Consider the following 19,798-nt stretch of genomic DNA (forward strand, 5'->3'; position numbering starts at 1 on the left):
ACTTGGTACCTCGGTCACGTACCTCCTCGTATTGACAGCCCGGCCAACCAGCCAGTCCTCCTCTCTTTGGATCCTTGTTCCTGGGTCAGCCAGGCCGAGCTCCAGGACTTCGATTTTCCCGGATTCCCCTCGGATTTTGCTCCTTTCCTGCCTCCTTTGCTCCTCCTCGCCGGGGATGACCGTATCGAAATCGGACACGCGCCTTTAAGCGCCGATTATGTGCCTCGCGTAAGCGCCTTAACCAAGAGGAAGAAAGGAAAAAGGAAATCCCCTCAAGGATATCGATCCAGGAGGAGCGAAGGGGTTATCCTTTACTCGATATACATATATCTAGGCGTTTTAATAAATATCTTTTGGCAATCGATGCGCGATTTGAGGCTAGGAATTAATTCTACTTGCCTGGCGCGAAGATGAATGGAGGCTTGTGGCTTGCCGTGTTAAGTTTCCTCCAAGTCCGATGTTTTTATCATTTACCAACGACTGCAGTTTGGCCGTAGCCTGTAATTGCGCGGTGATATATAAAATGTAATTTATGGTAGTACAAAGTTTGTTAGCACGAGCCGAGTCACGAACTTCTTGAGTGAACGGACGTGGATGTGCCCACCGGAGCCAACTCTCGCCCCGTTTATGAATCTATAAAGCAGCATGTCCAATTCGCAATGCGAGTGCAAGTCACGTCACGTCAACGGTGCCTTTTTTTTTCCGTCTTGCCGATTTCACGGTCAATCATGAAGATTTCTATCTTCGTGCACTCACGGTAAAGCCGAGTTTCCGCACGCAGCCGGAGTCCCGCAAATCCTCGCGCACAATTTTCGCGATCTCCTCGCGACAGTTCCGTATCCCTTTAAATCCATTATTTTTCACGTAACTTTTTAGAAGAACTTATCGATTTCTATCTATTTCAGGATTACAGCAGTGATGTTAGAGCGATGAGCCTGCAGGCTCAAGGCCAGCGCACGGTGAGGTACTCTCCTCAGGAGACCGTCAAGGTGAGCGGAATACATTTTTCTTATTGAAAATGAACAAAAATGGGAGAGTAACGAATAAATAGGAAAAAAACCCTCCGGCGATTCTTCAATACAGCAGTCGACGAAATAAGGCAATCAGCTCTGTATTTCAGCGCGTTAATGGTTTCCTGAAATCGAGTGGTTGGTTTGGTTTAACCCCTGCCGGTGAGGGTGTACTCGGGGGGTGTCTTTTTTTACGAAAGCAAGGGACCTTTAAAAAGCGCCGTAATTAACGTGGTGAGTCTCTGCCGTGGGATGGGGCCCCGTATCGCGGCCGCAATTTACCCCCCTGGGGGGTGGTTTAATACCCCCGCTCCCTTAGCCCCGCGTCTCGCGGGGCGCTTTGCATTTCCGCGAAGCGGAATCTTTTCGTCGGCAGGAGGCCGCAAAGGATCCCCGCAGGATCCTCCTGCGGTGGACCGAGGAGTATTTTTCTCGGCGGGCATCCTACGAGGGGTGAGCTCTCCGCGTCGAGGGCGAAACAGTTGCGGTTTTCGCCGGGCTCGGCCAGGCTGCGGGGGAGCCGCTGCGGAACGGCCGGAGGTGAGAGATTTCGGCTGCGGGGTGGCCACGCCCCTGCCATGAGGATGAGATGATACCGTCGTTCGGTATCTTCCGCAGCATCCGAGCCCCTGGACCGCCCTCGGGTGAGACGCGTCCTTCCTGAGATGATTAGAGATGAAGATAAAGATAAAGATAGAGCCAATGTCGGAGGTAAAGGCAAAGACAATGCCGCCCCTTCTAACTCACCCCGCACCCCCGGGTGTCAGGGCACCTTAAATTGGGTTACATTTGTGAATACGACCTCCCCTAATCTCGGATTTCTAATTTCAGAGTGTTTGTTTAAATTAAGCGCTATTGTTCGCGTGATTTGAGAGGGTTAAGGTGATATGAAAGTGGTATCCGAGGGTCTCGTTTATGAAACTTTCTCCCGAACTGGGTGTACCGAAACGTTTGAAGTTTTACCACCTGAACAAGGGGATCCTAAAGATGGCCCTGAGCCTCGTGATATTTCATTCTCTTTTCAATTTCTTTATAAACACCTTTTACATTTTTGTATAAAAAATGTTATTTCATGCTGTCGGGGCCTTTCCTAAGGCCTCCACATTCACGTGGAAAAATTACGAAATATTTGGTACACCCAGTTCGGAGGATAATTTCATGAACTATTTATCCTTTAGACGTCACTTTCATGTTATGGAGGAAAACGAGATAATATCGCAGCTGGTATATTTTTTTTTGTTCGGGTTAATTTATACAGTTTAAATAAATACATCCGACAGAATCGATTAGTCAGGGTGAGTTGGGAGGATGTTAACGAAGAACAGGATGGGGGTAGTTATGTCCTTGTCGAGGGGATGAGGTGATACCGTTGTCGGTATCTTGCGGAGCTTTCGGGCACCCTGGACCACCCCCAACGGGCGCGTCCTCCCACCTCGTCGAGCATCCCTCAGCTCCCCGGATAATTAAAGATACAACGTCTTCCCCTCTGACTTTTGCTCCACGCCCCGAGGTGTCGGGAGACCCCAAATTGGGTTACGCCCGTGAAATCTTTCCCTGAACTTCTTGATCTGTCTTTTGGAAAAGTTGTATCCCCATATATTGTACCCATATATTGAGGGTACACTGAGAACAGAATTTTTTTTTTCAAGGAAATTATTTTCTCGATAGAGTTAAAGCATAAAATCAGAGAAATATAGTCTTCACTACAAAAATGCCGAATGTTTAACTCTAATGCATTTCACTGATCGAATACTTCACATCTTAAAATAATAAAATAAGAAATCGAAACTCTACGTTTCTTTAACTCCATTCGAAGAAATAATTTTTTTCAAAGAAATCATTTTCTTTGAATCACAGAAATTGTTTCTCTCAGTGTAAGGGTGTGCGTCAAGGGTTGGATATTCGATTTAGAATAGAACATGTTCCCACGGAAAACGACGATTTCTTTTTTTTTTTAAGTGGGAATCTTTAAAGAATGCGCTCTAATAATGTTGATGTTATACACGCTCTTATAAAGGAGGAAATAATATCGTTTAATTCTATAACGGAAAAGCTCTCATTTGAATATATGGAGAGAGGTTTCGCTACGAAGGAGGGGGCCACGTTTATGAGTATCTCTCGCAGTAAGATAACCGCCTTGGACCATCTACTTCCTCCTAGTCGAGCATCCTTCAACCCCGTGGATAATTAAAGATACAGCACCTTCCCCTCTGGGTCGTTCCATACCCGGAGGTCTTGGAACCCCTCCAAATTGTCTGGCGCTCGTGAATTTGACTTCCTGATTCCTGTTTTCTTGTCCAGATTTTCCAAAAGTTCTGACTCTTGAGCATGGACAAAAATATGTATTAAAGTAAATTTCAGACATAAATTGCGTTAAAAAAAAAAGTGAATACTTATCAGCGAGAGATTAAGATGCAATTGTTGAAAGACATCTAGTAAAAAGTGATGAAAAGAAAAGGGAATAAAAAGAATAATTTGTTCGATGCTTCGAGGAGAAGGAACAAAAAAGTTCATTTATCGTCATGGCGGGTGGTTAAGAGTAATGTTTTATTCATTCGGTTTCCCTTTCCACCCTTCGGCTCCTCGAAATTTCCGTGAAACTTGACTCTGATCTAGCCGGGATTTTTGGACTGTTTGGAGAGAAAACCGTGCACATGAAGGTAAAGAATAAAGTTTACCCTGACGCTCACGAGGGGAGGGCCGGTGCTCAATTGGCTTACGCCTGCGGTATTTCATCCCTCGGGTTGCAAATTCACCCCTCGCCGGTTCTCATCCCCCTCGGGCTTTTTCTGGATATACGTAAAAATATGTATCGCTCATAGAACACAGAACTTTTGCCGTTCCATGGAATGCACCGTGGATATTCTTATCATTCGTGATTCAGGATTTTATCCCTTAATCGCTGAAAGTAGTTAAATGCAAAAGACCCACCCCTTTTACGCTATTATTTAAGTATTTTAATGCTATTAAAAGTGCGATTATGTTCAACGTGCAACTTCAAATTACACTGGCTAAGTACATTTTTTTTTTCTGAGAACTAGTGATAGGCCAGGAAATTGTAAAACGAAATCTTGCCAATTTACAAAGGAAGTACAAAGCAAACGGGGAAAGTGCAGAGATTTCCTCTGCCCGAAGTGGCTAGTCGTTGGGTAGGTCTATCGGGTGGTAAATCGACTCGCTAATCTCGAGACGTCAGCCCTCCCTCGATGCACCCTGGATGGTTTTCAGATACGTTGTTATCACAGGGGTGGAAAACTGCCCGGAGACTTCGAGGAGTCGGCGGCGATAAGGGAGCTTTTTCTCGCTCTCGAATTTTCCGGCTTTCCGCCCCCGAGGTGCTCGGCGCTCTCCCCTAATCGAAGATTGATATTAGTCCTTAACTCGGGCTGTATGGCCTGTCGAACGGTACTATTAAGGCCCGACTTCCTTAAGGGAAAGATTCCGTTCCTCGTTGGAGATAAAAGAAGACGAAGGAGCGGAGTTCTTCCCTCCTATCTCCGTTACAAGGAAGATATAAAATAAATTATGTCGCGGACGTATTCAAATCTTAAATTATGAAATATCGCGGGAGAACGTCGTTCCTTCTCCACCGGGTAATTTTATTCCGCTGATAAAAGTATCGTCAAGTATCACTCATTGGGTAATCACGTTTAAGAAGAGAAAAGTAATCGCGTACACCGCCATTGCAGAGTATAACAATGCAACCGATTTTTTTTTGTAATCTTCGATAAAAGAAGTCTCACCTGCTTCCTAGTCGTAGTGGTATTGCGAGGTCACCAATAAGGAAATAAATGAATATATTAGTACGAGGGAAGGGGGACCGATGTAATTTAACGTAAAGTAAATTCGCTGCGGAAAGTAATGCGTGAAATATTTAGGAATTCAATCAGATTTAGAAACGCCCCCGCGTGGCGAAAGGTGGCCATTCCGCGGGGGGTGTTATTTCGTCCCGGTCTTCCATAGTTACCCTTGGAAGGCGAATTTAAAGGAACCCCAGGGTCCAGGAGGTGGTTCCTAGAGCCGAAGGAGAGCCGCGGGAGTCCCTCTAAGGGGCCCGGGACTTCCAAGGCCGCCCTCCTGGAAGAATTGAGAATCGATACCGGGGGAGAGTTTCTGCAACTTAGCTCGGGCAACCCCGGAGGAGGGACCCGGAGCTGCTAGAATTCAGGGGTTTCGGGATATTTATGTGGCAGCAGCTGTAGCGTCGGGAGTACACCCTCTGCCGGAGTGCGCCCTCTCCCGCGGGACTCCTCCCGGATCCCCGGGCTCCCGAAATTCGGGCGCAACGACCTCCTGGAGGTGGACGTTCTCCAGGCTGGGATTGGCCAGCCTCCGAGGCTCCGCCAATTACCGAGCTTTTCCCTTGAAAAGGAAAACACGTTTTTCATCGGGGACACCCCCAAATCGTGATAACCATTCTACTTTTATGAAGGAAAAAAGGAAAAGAAACATTTCAGAGATCTGAGAAGATTGTGACAATCTGGGAGGGTTTCATCTTCACTTAAATCTTAACGATTTCGGGCTGATTTCAAAGGTTGAGATATTACGTCCGTGAATTAAATCTTGGGGATGTATAAATATTTCAGAGACCCGATTATGAAGATTTGGGGGTGTCGTCGAAGATCGAGAAGTCGAATCGGTAAAATACATTTTAGATTAAAGAGCGTAGGCTAACCCCTTGATTCCAGGGGCGGGGGGATAACTAGTCATCTAGGCAAAGGGGTGGCGTTAGAGGGCTTGCAGCTGCAACCCTTTCCCGGGGCTTCAAGGACCGGATCTCGACAAGGACTCCCTGCAACCCGGGTTTCGCACCTCCCCTCGCGTTCTCCAGAGTCTCCTCCCCGTGCTGATAAGCTCCCGTGATAACATACGCGTTACACCCCCGCTTCGGATGCGTTAAGGGCATTATCAGCGGAGAGCTTCTTAATTGGTCGGGGCTAATGAGGGCGGATATTCGGGAGTGGACGCGATCGCCGGAGATCCTCTTTCCTCTCCCAGGCCACCCCTCGGCCTCGCGTATTCTCGCCCTTCTCAAAATGGTAATTCGCTTGGAAGAGGGTATACATCGTGGGGGGAAAGGAGGGAGGGTCGCGTTCCTTCCCCAGGGGGTGAGAAGGAGATGGCGCGAGACGTGGAGGGCCGAGGGGAGAGGCAAAGAAAATGAGGGAAGGAAACGAGGGCGGAGGGAGGGCAGGATCACCGTAAGACGATGGGGAACCAAACCTTCCTATCCTTCCCCTCCCCTACCTAGGCGCGTTTACGCGCCGTGGAAATCTCGCGCGACAAGGCGCGCCGAAGTTTCCGACATTACCGACGGGGCGGGACGACGGGGGAGGCCGAGAGGTTAATGGAAGCACCACGTGCTCTCCCGGCCACGTCTTCGGGGCAGCCACTTCGCGCCTGGATGAGGGAAACTTCAACCCTCCTGTCTGTCGACGGCCCTCTTCCAGACCATGGCGTGCTTCTTTCTTCCTTCTTTTATCTTAGCGGAATTGGGCAATGCGGCAGCGTTAACAAGTATTACTAAATATTTTGCGGGGAAAAAAAAGGGGTCACAAAATCAGAGGGGCAAGGAGTTGGAAGGGTTCTCGGGGATGATTACGCTGTGATTTAAGTTTCAGAGATATATAAATAATTTGGAATATTCAATAGTGATGATAATATTCTATTTTTTTTTGTTGAAAAGTTTATGGGTAAAATGGCAGGGTTCTTAAATAGTATGTGCGATGGATCAGTTTCGATCAAGCCTTTGCTGCGAAATTGAGGGTTACAACGAGGCAACGAGTTAAGTGGAGCATTCATCGCTTACCCTAGTTGTAGGGGTTACACCCAGTTTGCAGTGAGTCTCGACGCTCGCCTCGGATTTACGTCAAACTTATTCATCGGTGCCCCGAAGTTTCCGACATTACCGACAGGATGCCATGATGGGTTAATGGGGGCCATGGGAGGGGCGGGAACACGTGCTCTTGGCCTGTCTTCGAAGTAGAACCACTCGAAGGGCAGCGGAGGGAAAAGTTCAGCCCTCGAACTCGAAAAGGCTCTTTGCGACGACGATGCTGTTTTTTTTTCTCCTCCAATTAAAGTTCCCTTTACAAGCTCCATGTTCAGGGGTTCTAAAACGCTCTAGTTACCGAGTTTCGGCTCGAAAGGCATACTTTTCAGAAAGTACTTATATTCCCATCCTCTTCGTATTTTTGTGAACGTTCCCCACGTGACATAATCTGTTCGATGCTCTGTACCTAGATTCATTAGAACCGCCGATTAGGGAAATGAGAATTATTACAAGAGTTTACTTGAGCTCATTTACAAAAAAAATTCACGCAAATAACATACAGATTAGAATTTACCTATAAATACGGGTTTGTACCTCGTCAACATCGATATCTCGTGATACCGTGTGCAGCTTTTTGTAGTTCACTCTAAGCGACGCTGCGATCGCGCACGAATCTTAGAGTTTGTTAACAGTTTGCTTCAGTTGAATGAAGTAAGGACGCGTAAAGTCTGAGAATGATAAACAGTCCAGATGATTGAGAGCGGGCCATTAATTTCGGGTCCTAAGTTGAAGAAACGCCGGTCGTTCCTAATTTGGCCGAGGAAAAACGTTCGTCGCGGAAACTCTCGAGGCGGGTCGACAGTGTCGAATGTCAACCACTTTCGATTCGGATCGATCGAGGCACCGGTAACCCCTGACTTTGGAGCTTTTTGCCGCTTGCGCCGCTTTTAGGGACACTTAATCATGGAGTCACGCGAGCAGGGGAGGCCCCATGGGTTGAAGGGGGGAAAACGAGCGATACGCCGCCGAAGCGCGGTGGCTGTGAAATTTCATCGGAAATATCCGGAATATCCCGAATATCCCGGACGCCTCTGTGAAATCGAGCTTTCCGCGGGCCACCCCTGCTGCTCGACTTTGGGATTACACGCCACCATTTTTTCTCCTGTGTATTTTTTTTTTTTTTTTTAATGATTATACTATTACGCGTATTCTCTCGCGCGGGACGGCTTCTCTTGCTTGCTCTATTACGCCCTTTTGTTGGAATTTAAATATACGCTGCAAGCTGGTACGCAGTGAATTTATTTTTTTACGTATTTCTCTGAAACTCTATTCAAGAGTCGAGTAAAGAAGGAGGAGAAAGAGTGGGAGTATCAAGTTGGAATTGTTTTCAGGAAATTTTTCTGGAATAATGTGGACGCGTTGGCGCGCGGCTGAAATTTATTGTTGGATAAGTAAGCCGGTCACCACTTTTGTTGCAGGGGGTTGGCGTGGAGTCTGAAGTTGTTTAAAAGTTGCGTATAAGAATACTGGAATATCGGAGTGCGGGAGGTTAAAATGTTTCGTGAGAGAATACCGAAATATCGGATTCTGAGATTTGGAATAATAGAAACGTCCACCGGGAAGCAGAATTTATTGTCGGTATGGCAGGGCTGTTGCCACTTTTATCTCCTGCGGCGTTTGTAATAATTATCTCACCTCTCGCGAGAAAAAACGACTTTCCTTGTTGTCCTCGAATAGCCGGGGAAAAATTAGTCGCCACCTGCGGAGCTCTATTTAAAGGAGAATATACTCGTACCTTTGTAAGTTAAACGCAATTAATAAAATAAATAATTGAAAACCATTTTCCAATTTATTATTTTTGATTATAGTAACAGGGAGGAGTGTTAAGACATTGTGAAATTCTTTCCTTTCAGTTTTCATCCGGTCAAAAGTCTAATTAGTAGAAACAGCCCTATGCAGACATTAACTGTGATAAGTTGTCGTTTGACTTCAAACGATTTTAGCCTGAAATTAGTAAATATTGAAATATTTTAACGATTAGATCCTTGCATTTACTACCATTAACTCTTAAAGTAATAAAACTAATAATTTTGATTGTGTAGATGCAATTTATAAAAAAATCCAAAGGTACTTAAAAAGTCGGGTTTATCGATACTTTCGCAATTTCTCGGAGAATGATTATCTGAGTCCGAAGAAATGTGAACGATCTATTTCTTAATAATCACCAAAAATATAAAACATTTGAGATTTGATGAAATTGTTTTGCCTAAAATTATGTCAGGGCCGAAGTCAACTCTAAATTCGAGAGTTTCGCTAGTCTCGCGACTGTTTAAAAAAGTTTTCAACTATTCTGACGCAGGTACTGTATGCTTTTTTATGCATTACATCCTGTACCTTCAATTTTCAAGTTTGTCGATTCCAAAATAGATCCGCGATATAAGGCGACGTTTCTGGGAACCTTCCCGATGGTACAGCGTCGGCTCTTTGTCGTTCCCTCATTAATTCATGTCATCTCCAATTAATGACATCCCCCATGAAAAGAAAACAGCTTAATAATCGGTCTTACAAAGTGGACGAGTAAAGCCGAGCCTTGCCATCTGGATTATCCAATTAACGAGGGCGGAATTCTCGCGTTGAATAATCCATTTTAAGATGAAACGAGGATTATCGAGGGACTTAAATTCCTGCCGATCGAACATTTGCATTTTTTTTAAATTCCCAATTACCGCATCGAGGAATAACCGAATCCATTTATTGACTACTCCAGTTTTACCCCATTGAACCAGATAAGAAGATGATAAGTTACCAATATTGATCTAAATGATTTTCAATGTTTGCAGTACATCCCTTTTCTCCCCCTTTAAATCATAATTAAACGTGTTCTTCATAGAATGCTTACATTTAATAATGAGATTTTATTTCGCGAAAATTATAATCTCCATCTTGGAGTAATTTACGTTATCCGATTTTTTTTTTTGTGCGGTGTTCCGATAAACGATATTATCTTCGCAGGACACGTCGTCGAGTTTTCTCTTGATCGCAAGTTTTATTGAATTTCTCGAGCTAACACGCGGCAAAAAACAGTCTGCATGCGAACTCGAGACGTGCGTGATACTATGCGATGGCCAAGGCTTTGGGGGAAAGAAAAACACGGCAAAAAAATGCAGAACTCTCCAAGGCGGAACTCGGCGGCTACGTATCATATCAGGGAGTACCGTCGTCGCTTCCGATCGCCTTTCTCGCGTAATTATGCACTTCCGGTCCCCGCTGACCATGCGTTCACTGCACCGCCCCTTTCCGCCCTTTCGTTCTCCGGAAAGAATAAGGCGCATGAATATCAATTCGCACTGATGAAGAAGTCGATTAATATTCTCCCTCTGATTTTCACTTATCTCGCGGGGTAAAATGGAATAGGCTGAATTTTTCTACATCAAGTAAAAAAGATCTCATTGAAAGGAAACAAAAAGAAAACAATCTTGTACTTTAGATTTGCCAGACATCAAATGTTTCACTTTTCTCTCGGGGGATGTTTCTTTTTGAATGTACACGCAACAAAATATTTGATTGAACAATACAATTTTTTTTTTATTCAACCATAGAATATGGTTGTTATATAGAGAACAATGTGTATAGAATGTTTGGTTAACTTGACAAAATTGATTGATTGATAACTTTTGGTCGACCACGTCAAATATTGTGATAGATAAACATTAAAGTAAGTTGTGGTTTTACTGGCTGAAATATTTTACAAAGTGAACGAACGATTTAACCGAAGCACTTCAGCTGTTTGAAGAAAACGAGTTTGGCGAAGTGAACGAAAATTCTGAAAGGAGCCAAATGCAGTCGACCAAACGATTTTATTCAATGATCCATATTTCTTTGCTTCCGTGTATTATGTCAAACAGACATGTTCTACTAATTAATAATAGTTATAGAGGGATGTTTTTATTGCCTAACATGAATTCTCGTCGTTTCACTCATTCGAATCTTCGGCTCTCCCGGTCACCCCAGATTTTTCCTGCACCCAGATTTTATTATCCTCCTATCCGAAGCGCAAAAAGCGCCTCCACCGGTTTCCACCCCCGGGAAGAGTAATCCGTCTTTCCTGGCGACAGTCCCCTAATTGGCCGAAAAATTCTCGGCCCTCGCTCTCGTCCGGTTCCTCCCAAACCGGATTAAACGACGAGCAATTAAGAACGTATTTCGTCGCACTGGCGAAAAAGCATCCCTCCTTGTTTTCTGGCCGATACGCAAAAATTCGTGCACCGCGAAACCGGGTAGAAATTAAATACCGGCGGATCCGGGGGGGGGGGTCAGTAATAAAATTTCCCGGCGTTCTGGGAAAGCAGCGCCCGCCACGGGTCATCCCCTTGAAAGTTTAAAGTCAACTTTCGCTTTTCCGCGCCATCCCCGCATCCCCACCTGGAGCCAAGGTAATACTCGGTGCAATAACGCGCACCCCCCCGCTCCGACAAAACATCGCCGACTCGCCTCTGCGCATGCGCCGACTGGCCCACGTGGGAGCACACCCCTGCCATCTAACTCCACGCGTTACGATTTTCGTTCCATAATGCAGCCTGCATCGTTTCCACGCGATCCTCGCCCGGGAGGATCGCTCCCATTGGTCCGATCGCCTCGGGGTTCGTCCCCAAGGGAAAGGAAAATACCGAGGAAATGCCGCTTTACTAAGAAAAATAGGTCGAGAACGGAAACTTACCTGACATTACGTTAGGTATTATGTTAGGTATTTGACACATTCGATGCCTTGTGTCGGTATGATTTATGGCGGCTTTTTAATTTGGAAATAATTATTGCGGAACAGATTACGGATGTTTACCTGGCATTACGTTAGGTATTTGACTTAATGCTTCATCCGTTTCTTCTTATATCCACGTATTTACCTTATACCGCTATCTTGTGCCAGTATAGTTCACGGTGGCTTGAATAGATCTCACGAGATTATTCATGTAGGTGCAAAGATTATGATGGAGAAAATACGGTTTTTCAAATTCTTTGGAGAAAGAGAACATACGAGCGAGGTGCGTGTACGACAATGATTGCTTGATATCGGATTACCTGTTGAATTGCAACCGCGTGAACTTGCCGGCGAATATATATATANATATACAGTGCCGCCTGTATTACACGCGATGCAATAGATAAGGATTAGCAGTTAAGTCAGAGCTATTGCAGTAGTAAAATTTTATAGCCGTTTAATTGCTCGCCCTGTAGCGCGCGAAAGTGGTTTTCGAATTTTCCGCGTGACCGCGCGGTGCCGCGCCCATCGCCGAGATGGCGCTGCCATCGGTTTGAATTCGAGCCAGCCGCAAGATCTCAATTCCGTAGTTTATTACGGGGATTAATGGGCCGTTCGTTAGGGAGAATTAGTGCCACTTTGGTAGCCGCATAATTTTACGAGCTAAGTAAACACCGGGATAAGGTCTTCGCGAAAGATTTCCCTGAAGAGTGTCTTTGCTCAGTGAAGTATGAAACCGGTACGCCTGCTAACGAAGGTTACATCCATACATAAGAAACATTAATTTCATAATACCAATTTACACCGTTACATGACCTAGCGCTTTCTAAGGCGTAGTTTTACTAAATCCGTTTATCTCCCAAGATTTCGTCGTGTCTCACAAATTAAACGAACCAAATAGAAAATGCAATATTTTGTTACAGGAGAAGGCCCGGCATGTAAAAATAGTATAGAATGGTAGCGCTTAACGTTGGTTATGTTTTTTTAAGATTAAAAAAAAAAAATTCGGCAGTTGGTGTTTCAACGGGCAAATCTCGACGTCTCGGTGCGTTCGTTTGGCGGAATTGGCTTTTCTCGCAGTTTCGAGGCACGCGCGCCTCAAGGAGGGAGGAAAGTAGTCCGATGGGAGAAGCTCTCCTGGCTTTTTCCAGAGTCCGCAGGTTGTTGGCGCACGTAGGGTGCGCACGTAATGGACAATAGTTTCCCGGGGGCTTGAATTAATGGCAAATCCATAGTGAGACCGCGCGGCGCGCGTAAGCTCGCCCGATCTCCGCCCTACCTCCCCCGCGGAGCAACGAACCTTCCAGCGCTTCGCGGCGAGGCGCCATCTCGCAGACTCTCTACGAACCTCCCCTTATGTCGGAAGAAGTATTCCTTACCATTCGTGCTCTGTTTTACCCTCTGAAACTCGCGGTGGATAAGGCCAGACTCCCAACTGAGCGTGGTGGGTGTCGGAACGGGACGCATTAACGCGCGTGGAAAAGGGTACCTCGCGTATAAAAAATAATACGTTCCGGGTACATGACACTAATATTTATTCATACACGTAAGATGGTGCGCAAAGAAAAGAATGCACGCGCGAGATGAAAGAATCGCGTAGGGCGCGTAGCGTATTAAGTTTGCGAATAATCGGTTCTTTTCTTCGCGCCCGATCTTACGTTCGCTGGTAAATATTAATACAACATGCCCGACGCGTACCATTTTCTACATGTGAGATACCTTTTCCCATTTGACGCGTTTTGTGTGACACCCCACCCACTTAGTGGTATTCGGACCTAACTTAATTCTGAGTTTTGGAGTTCGTCTTGAAATTCGGGGATGCACTGAGACCGAATTGAAAATTGACCCGCGTGTGCTTGACATTGCAAGAATTATGTCATTTAGATAGTGTATTATTTTCTGCAGCGGGAAGAAAATTGTTGTTTTATTAAATTTACTTATTATATTTATTAGATTAATTATAAAATTCGAGATTATATTTTGCTATTTAGGTCGGCTTGGTCGGTCAACTCTCCCTTTACTTTCTCTGTATTCTTCTTTCTATGTGTCCCTCCATTCTCAATATCCTAGACTATCAGATTCGCCGGATTAATTTTAATGCGGCACCAGCTTCTGTTAGGTGTAATGGTCTGCAAAATAGGTTAAATGTATATAATTATGATTTGCATATACGTCCTGGTAGCGAAGATTAGAACGGGGGCGAGGAAGGCGACAAGTGGTCCGCGGGTTAGATGGAGATGCTACATTAAGCTGCCGCGTAGTAAACCGATCCAGCCATAAAGTTACCGCCGAAAAGTGGAACCCTGACAGAATGGGCATCCCCATAATGGGAGTGTCGGGCGGGAAGCGGTAGAGGGCGACAGCGTCGCGCACTAAAGGGAATGTGGGAAATAAAATAGGGGAAACAGGTGTCACGTGATCGTAGCACTTAACCTCGGAGGGGTAGTGGCGAGGGAAACCATTATGCGATTGAAAACATATATAAGGAACGGTATGCATCATTGTGCAGCCACGAGGGACCCCAACAAATCGGGCAGTTATTATAAACTAACTGATCCGGTAAATAAATAAACATAGAATAAACTGTTTCATGAAGTTGCATTCTACATTCGCATTCGCATTCGTTAAAGTAATGAACAATTACTTGGGTTGGGTTAAAATATACGGGGGGGTTGTGTCTTTTCGATACAATCGCGTACGTTAATTTGTATCTAGAATTACACCGTTCTGAAAAAATAAAAAGAATGCTTCAATCTGCCATTAAACACTTTAAGGGGGTGAAACCACCATCCAAAGTAGGGCCTGTGAGGGGTGGCTCACCCCTTAATGTTTTTTTTTTCTTTTAATTGAGAAAATTATATTTTTCATTTCTCGTTATGAGAAAGCTTTCCCAGGTGGATTGGTTAAAAAATATTATGTTCTTGAGGGTGGAACTGCCAAATCGCCCCTTGACATGCTTTACTTTGAATGGTGGTTTCACCCCTTTAAAGTGCTTAATAGCAGATAAAAAAAAATACATGTCGCTTAGTTTTTAGTCTACTATAACATATTATAAAAGAAATCAAATCGGAGAGATCGACCTACGATACCTTCCTTGTTAGATGAACGGCAACTCACGAATTCGAAGCCAACGCCTTTCTCATATTCCCGCTTAAAGGGACACGGTTCCTTATACGGAGCGAGAAAAATGTCGTAATCGTTTGTTAAAACAAACAACTAAATCCTTTTTTGGTGAAGACAAAGTATGAGTGGATTCCAAAGCGTGAGAGACATCCGATCACGGGTGATTTCCCGGTTCGTCGTTAGATGTTCAAGTGCACCAGACTGGCACCGTAGTTATATTCACCCTCTATAAGAGTCGCGCCCCTTCTGGAGACACATTCGCCCAGAAGGGCTTGCACCAACTTGGACTTGTCAGCAAGTACTTATCGAGACACTCCTCTCGACTATTATTAAACCAGACGATTCTAAGCGGCGAAGATCGACTGGTCGGTCCTCAGCGTTCTCCACCTTAGCCGGGGACTCCTCGAGGAGCGTTTATTTAGAAAACCTCCGAATCACTCTGGAGAACGTCGAGGCGCCACGTCGCGGCCCCGTTTATGGGAAGAACCGATTACATATCCTTTTTACATTTCCAGTGACCGACGAACGGATGACTTTCCTCCTTGGAAAGTCGATTTAATGAGTGCCGCTGACTGAGTCGAGGGGACGAAAGTTTTGGGAAAGTTGGGGCACTTATCTCGTATCGTGTGCACATGCAGAGACCACATGCAGAGAGATGATGCTTGACTCGGCTTATGGCAATGCGAGATGCGTGTAGGGACGATGCAGCCTCGGTGCATGGGGAATGCGTGCTAGTGGATGCACATAAGCTTCCTATACCGTGGGTTGGTAACCCATAACAGAATATGGAGATTATAGGTAGTAAGCTCTTTCCGAAAACCACCGTTCGTTAAGGCTGCACTCGCGGCCGCGATGGCAAGTGCATTCGAATTTTGCGGATCGATCCCCCGGGGGGAGAGCTTTTGCGCTGAGCCGTCGTAAAGGCGAACTTTTTCTAAGCCGCTTCCGTGGAATCGCCCGTAAAGTGTATTTTGCAACTGCGTGCTTGGGGATGACGGGAGAGGGAAAAGGGAACCAATTTTCGTGAGAGGATTTAACGGTCCTTGACTTCACGGTCGGTAAGGATAAACAGAATGCGAAGAAAATATCGGAGTTTTCGAAATGAGTGGTTCAACATTAAAAAGAGGAAAACGGAAGATGAGATTTCCTACAAGTCTGGGCAAAGATGGATTTCCGTCTTAAATCGTCGTACATCTATTTTCTTAGGGCAGAATTTATCCGGACTTATGAAACTGGAGCTTAAAAAGTGCCGATGCGGTGTTACGCCTTGGGGCAACTAGGGGAGTATTTTCCCTAGGCGTCGGAGTTGATTCTTCCCTAGAGTGCGATTAACGATCTCTCATTTGGCAGGAGTGAGTCATATTTTCGAAAAACCCTCCCGAAGGTATACCTGCGGCTCCCAAAAGATGGCTGATCACGTTTAAGTCGCTATTATTGACGAAGTTGAGGAACAATTTATTAATCTATTGTTTCCTTCACCCTCGTTCACAGGTCTATATGATTCCCAATTTTGTAGGAAGGTTGCGTACATTTAATTGAGCCTTTGAACGACAATCTGGCAATTTCTCGACCAGGGCTATTACGGCTTGCAAGGGGGGCTTAGATGTATCGATTCGCCGACGTGCACGAGGTTAATACGAGGTTTACACGTTTGTTTACTCGTTTAACGGAGGAGGGTCCACGCTCTCCGGAACACGAAGTAATATTTCGTTTCCGTTCCGTGAGTCACGTTTCCAAAATGAACACCGACCAGCCGAAATAAACCGTGCTAACTCTCCGAGCACCCCGAGTTAGTCGATGGAGCAAATAGAACCGCTCTAATTAGCAATAAGCGAGTTTCGTAACAACCGCGAATCCTGCCCCAACTTTCCCCGGTCTTCGGGGAACCCGACGTTATTTTCCTCTAACGTGCTGGAAGAGAAATTTCCACCAAACACAGTACCACCTAGATAATTTCTCGTATCCGTCGCAATATCGAAGAAACAAATACACGTGGTTAACGAATCGCGTGTTAGAGGACATTACCGTAACGATAGAAAAAAAAAAACAGGGTTACAGAATTCGTTTACATGAGTTTCATAATTTTTTTAAGAACCTCAGCGTATGAAATTATGTTTATTTGTGCCGATAATCGCTTTTTTCCGAATCATAAGGTCGATTCGACAGTGGCGGGTTTGCGGAGGGGACCGACGTGTTTTTCCACGCCGGTTTGGCGTAAAAATATCTACAAACATAAGCACGAGAGCATAAGCACGGTGCGCACCCTTCGGTCCGATTTCTCGGGGGTGGGTGCTCGTTGGGGTCGAAACTTACCCCCTTGGCGAGGGCGACCCTCTCGAGGGTGGGCCTCGTCGTGTCTCCGACCGATGAGATTTTATCCAAATGCTATTCATGAAGCGACGTGTATGCTCGCGCATTTACAATGGGAAGCCTCGTCGTCAGATCGTACGACGAGATGCCAAAAGACGATTCTATTATTGCGGTATTAACGAGTGCACGTCCGAGGACCCGTCTTCCCTCTCCCGTGACTTTGTCGATCGAGTTCTAATCGAGATCCCGGATCCGAGGATAATTATCACGATAACGTTAATAGAAGATACACGGTACACGGGATTGTCACTTCCGGCGAGTCAATGCCTTCCTACATGGTGGACGTTTCGATAATCCCTTTATTATTCAGTTTCATTCGTGTTGCTCCGATCTAATCCTCTTACTCTTGCACCTGGAGTCGATGCATTTTCGTCGGGCACTCGGCAGAGTCGAACTGGACGGATTAAAGGCGAACCGGATGATGGGGTGCCCCATACACAGGAATATTTACAATTCCTCCTGGGATTCCTTTTCTTTTTTTTTTTTTAACATCGCGAGATAACTCGTAAGCGAGTCAATCTCCAGGATATTTTTTCCTGCTTGAGGTCTATCGGGAGGACGTTGCAGTGCGGAAGGAAAAAGGAGGTGTCTTTGGAATTGAATTCACGCGGGAGAAAAACCAACCCCCTGATAAAGCTGGTTTGGGATCCGATGAACCCCTGTCGGAATCCGGGGAATGCCGGGGAATTCATGCGACCGCACGCAATGGGTGTTGCTCGGTGCAATATGGTGCAGGGTGCACCACCCCCGTGGCCGAATGTAATTAGTTTTTAGCCCCATGGCTATGATAGCCGAGCGGAGGGGTGATTTTCGGCCCCCGTCGTTCCTCCTTTGGATGGGGTGCAGGCGCCAGGAGGCTCGTCGAGTCCCAGGGGTTGTGATACGAGCCACGACGGCGCACACCCATATCTCCTTCTCGTGGTCGTCCTGGTGCGAGGGTGTGCCCCGGGGGCGGTCTCAGTTTGCCGGGGGCACTCCCGGCAAGTGCACCCATTGTCTCGGGCCAAACACCCGAAAATTCGTGGAAACTCCACTTGAGATCGGGACTCGTGATTCCTGGGCACACCTCGGGGCCATCTTCGCTGATTCGCCGTTTAGTAACTCTTTTTTGGCGATGTTTCCTGCGATTGCAAGGACTTCCTCCTGGGTGGGGGAAATCCTCCCGAGTGAAACCTTGGATTAAGTTTCTAAAAACTCGTGGAAACTTATTCGAAATCGAACTTCGTGATTTCTGGGAGTACCTCGACGCCACCTTTGCCGATTTACCGTTTAGTATCCTTTTATTTTGTGATTGTGTGCGATTCTAAAGGACTTCCACGTGCGCGGAAAAGTCCACGCGAGTGAAACCTGGGATTTAATTCCTCCATAAAATTCATGGAAACCTACTCGAAATTGAACCCAGTGATTTTTGGAAGCTCTTCGGGGTGTTTCGGTGCTTTATCTGTTAACTTCTTTTTTAGTGATTTTAACTGGTAGAGATGTGACAAGTGTTTTTTTCTTCCATTTCTCTCTTCGTCGAATGTGTGGGTGTGTGGTGTTTAAAACTTAACATTTTTACAATAGTTGTCGCAAATGCAGGACCAAAAAGACTTTTGCTCTATGGGGAGGTTCAAGGATGTTGTCGAAAAGAAGGACCTTCCACGTGGACTGGGATTCACCCAGCCACGAGACCGGGACCGTGAAGAGACGCCCAGCGTCGATGAGCGTCTCCTTTTCGGGTCCTAAGGACTCTTCCGAAAATGTTGAGAACAATTCGTCCCATCTCTGCGGGGGGTCCGGATCGCCATTTTCGCGGATCACGGACTCTAAAACACCCCGATCCAAAATGTACATATCAAATGACCTGGAAACATCTCGACAAAAAAGACGGATCTCATGGATGGTCTTGGGAAAGGAAACCGCCCAAGAGAAGTCTGATTCTTCAAAAGGGAGAAAACGGACTTCGGAATATCGCGAAAAACGTGAAAAAAATGAAACCAGTGCGGTAAAGAGACGTCCAGTGTCCCTGAGTAGCAGATTTTTGGATGAGAGGCATTGTCCAGAAAATGTTGAACCCCATGACATCAAAAATCTCTGCGAAGAGCCTGGACAGAGACATTTCCAGTCTGCTGGCTCGGAAACGCCCAGATCTAATGACTGCCCCTCAAATGACCCGGAAAAGCTCGGGGAAGATAACAGGACATCATGGATGGTCTCCGGGGGAGATGAGACCGAGAAAGGAATCAACGAAGGAAAGAGTGGATGCGAAGAAATTGAAGATCACAACCCAAGCCGCGCAATTTGCGGAAATCTTCAGGATGCGAATAACGTTTTAAAAGAAAAAGGAGCAAATGTATCCAGGTTAGAAAATCAGCGTCTTTCCAAAGGGGATGCAGGAGAGGTGGACAAGAAAGGCGCGCCCCCCTTAAAGAACACCTTGGACCCTGCACAGAAGAAATTAGAAAAGAAGACAGAATCGGATCGCGTAGGGGTCTTCAAGATGGTTTCATCCTCGAAGAGCAAATCTGAAAACGCGTCGAAAAGTGATCACGACTCGGTTGCCCCGAAATTCGTCTCGAAATATGCGATTCGCCGGCAATTTGGCTTGAAGCTCTCTAAGGAGCCCTTCGAGGTGGGGTCGAGGACCTTGAAGACGTCGAAGGCCACGCGTCTGCAAGATAATGCCGTGCTTGTTGCGGTCAAGGCCGCTCCTTCGCGGTCAAGGATTCCAAGATCGACCTCGAGGAGTCGAGGTCTGGTCAACTCCAGCTCCGAAAGCTCAGGCAT

The 19,798-nt window shown here is 46.0% G+C and overlaps 1 protein-coding gene across 1 annotated transcript in view; it reads left to right on the plus strand.

The window, feature by feature from the left end:
• The window catches only part of LOC105703188 (protein sickie), a gene marked incomplete at its 3' end in the record, with an annotated part of 86,137 nt that overhangs the window by 13,526 nt on the left and 52,813 nt on the right, over positions 1 to 19,798 (plus strand). Inside the window, exon 2 of the mRNA XM_012431371.2 lies at positions 906 to 989. Coding sequence (XP_012286794.1) covers positions 930 to 989 — 60 coding nt within the window. The remainder of the gene's footprint in view (positions 1 to 905; positions 990 to 19,798) is intronic.

This window comes from Orussus abietinus, unplaced genomic scaffold, assembly GCF_000612105.2.
Source record: "Orussus abietinus isolate OABI.00-Male unplaced genomic scaffold, Oabi_2.0 scaffold330, whole genome shotgun sequence".
NCBI lineage: Eukaryota > Metazoa > Arthropoda > Insecta > Hymenoptera > Orussidae > Orussus > Orussus abietinus.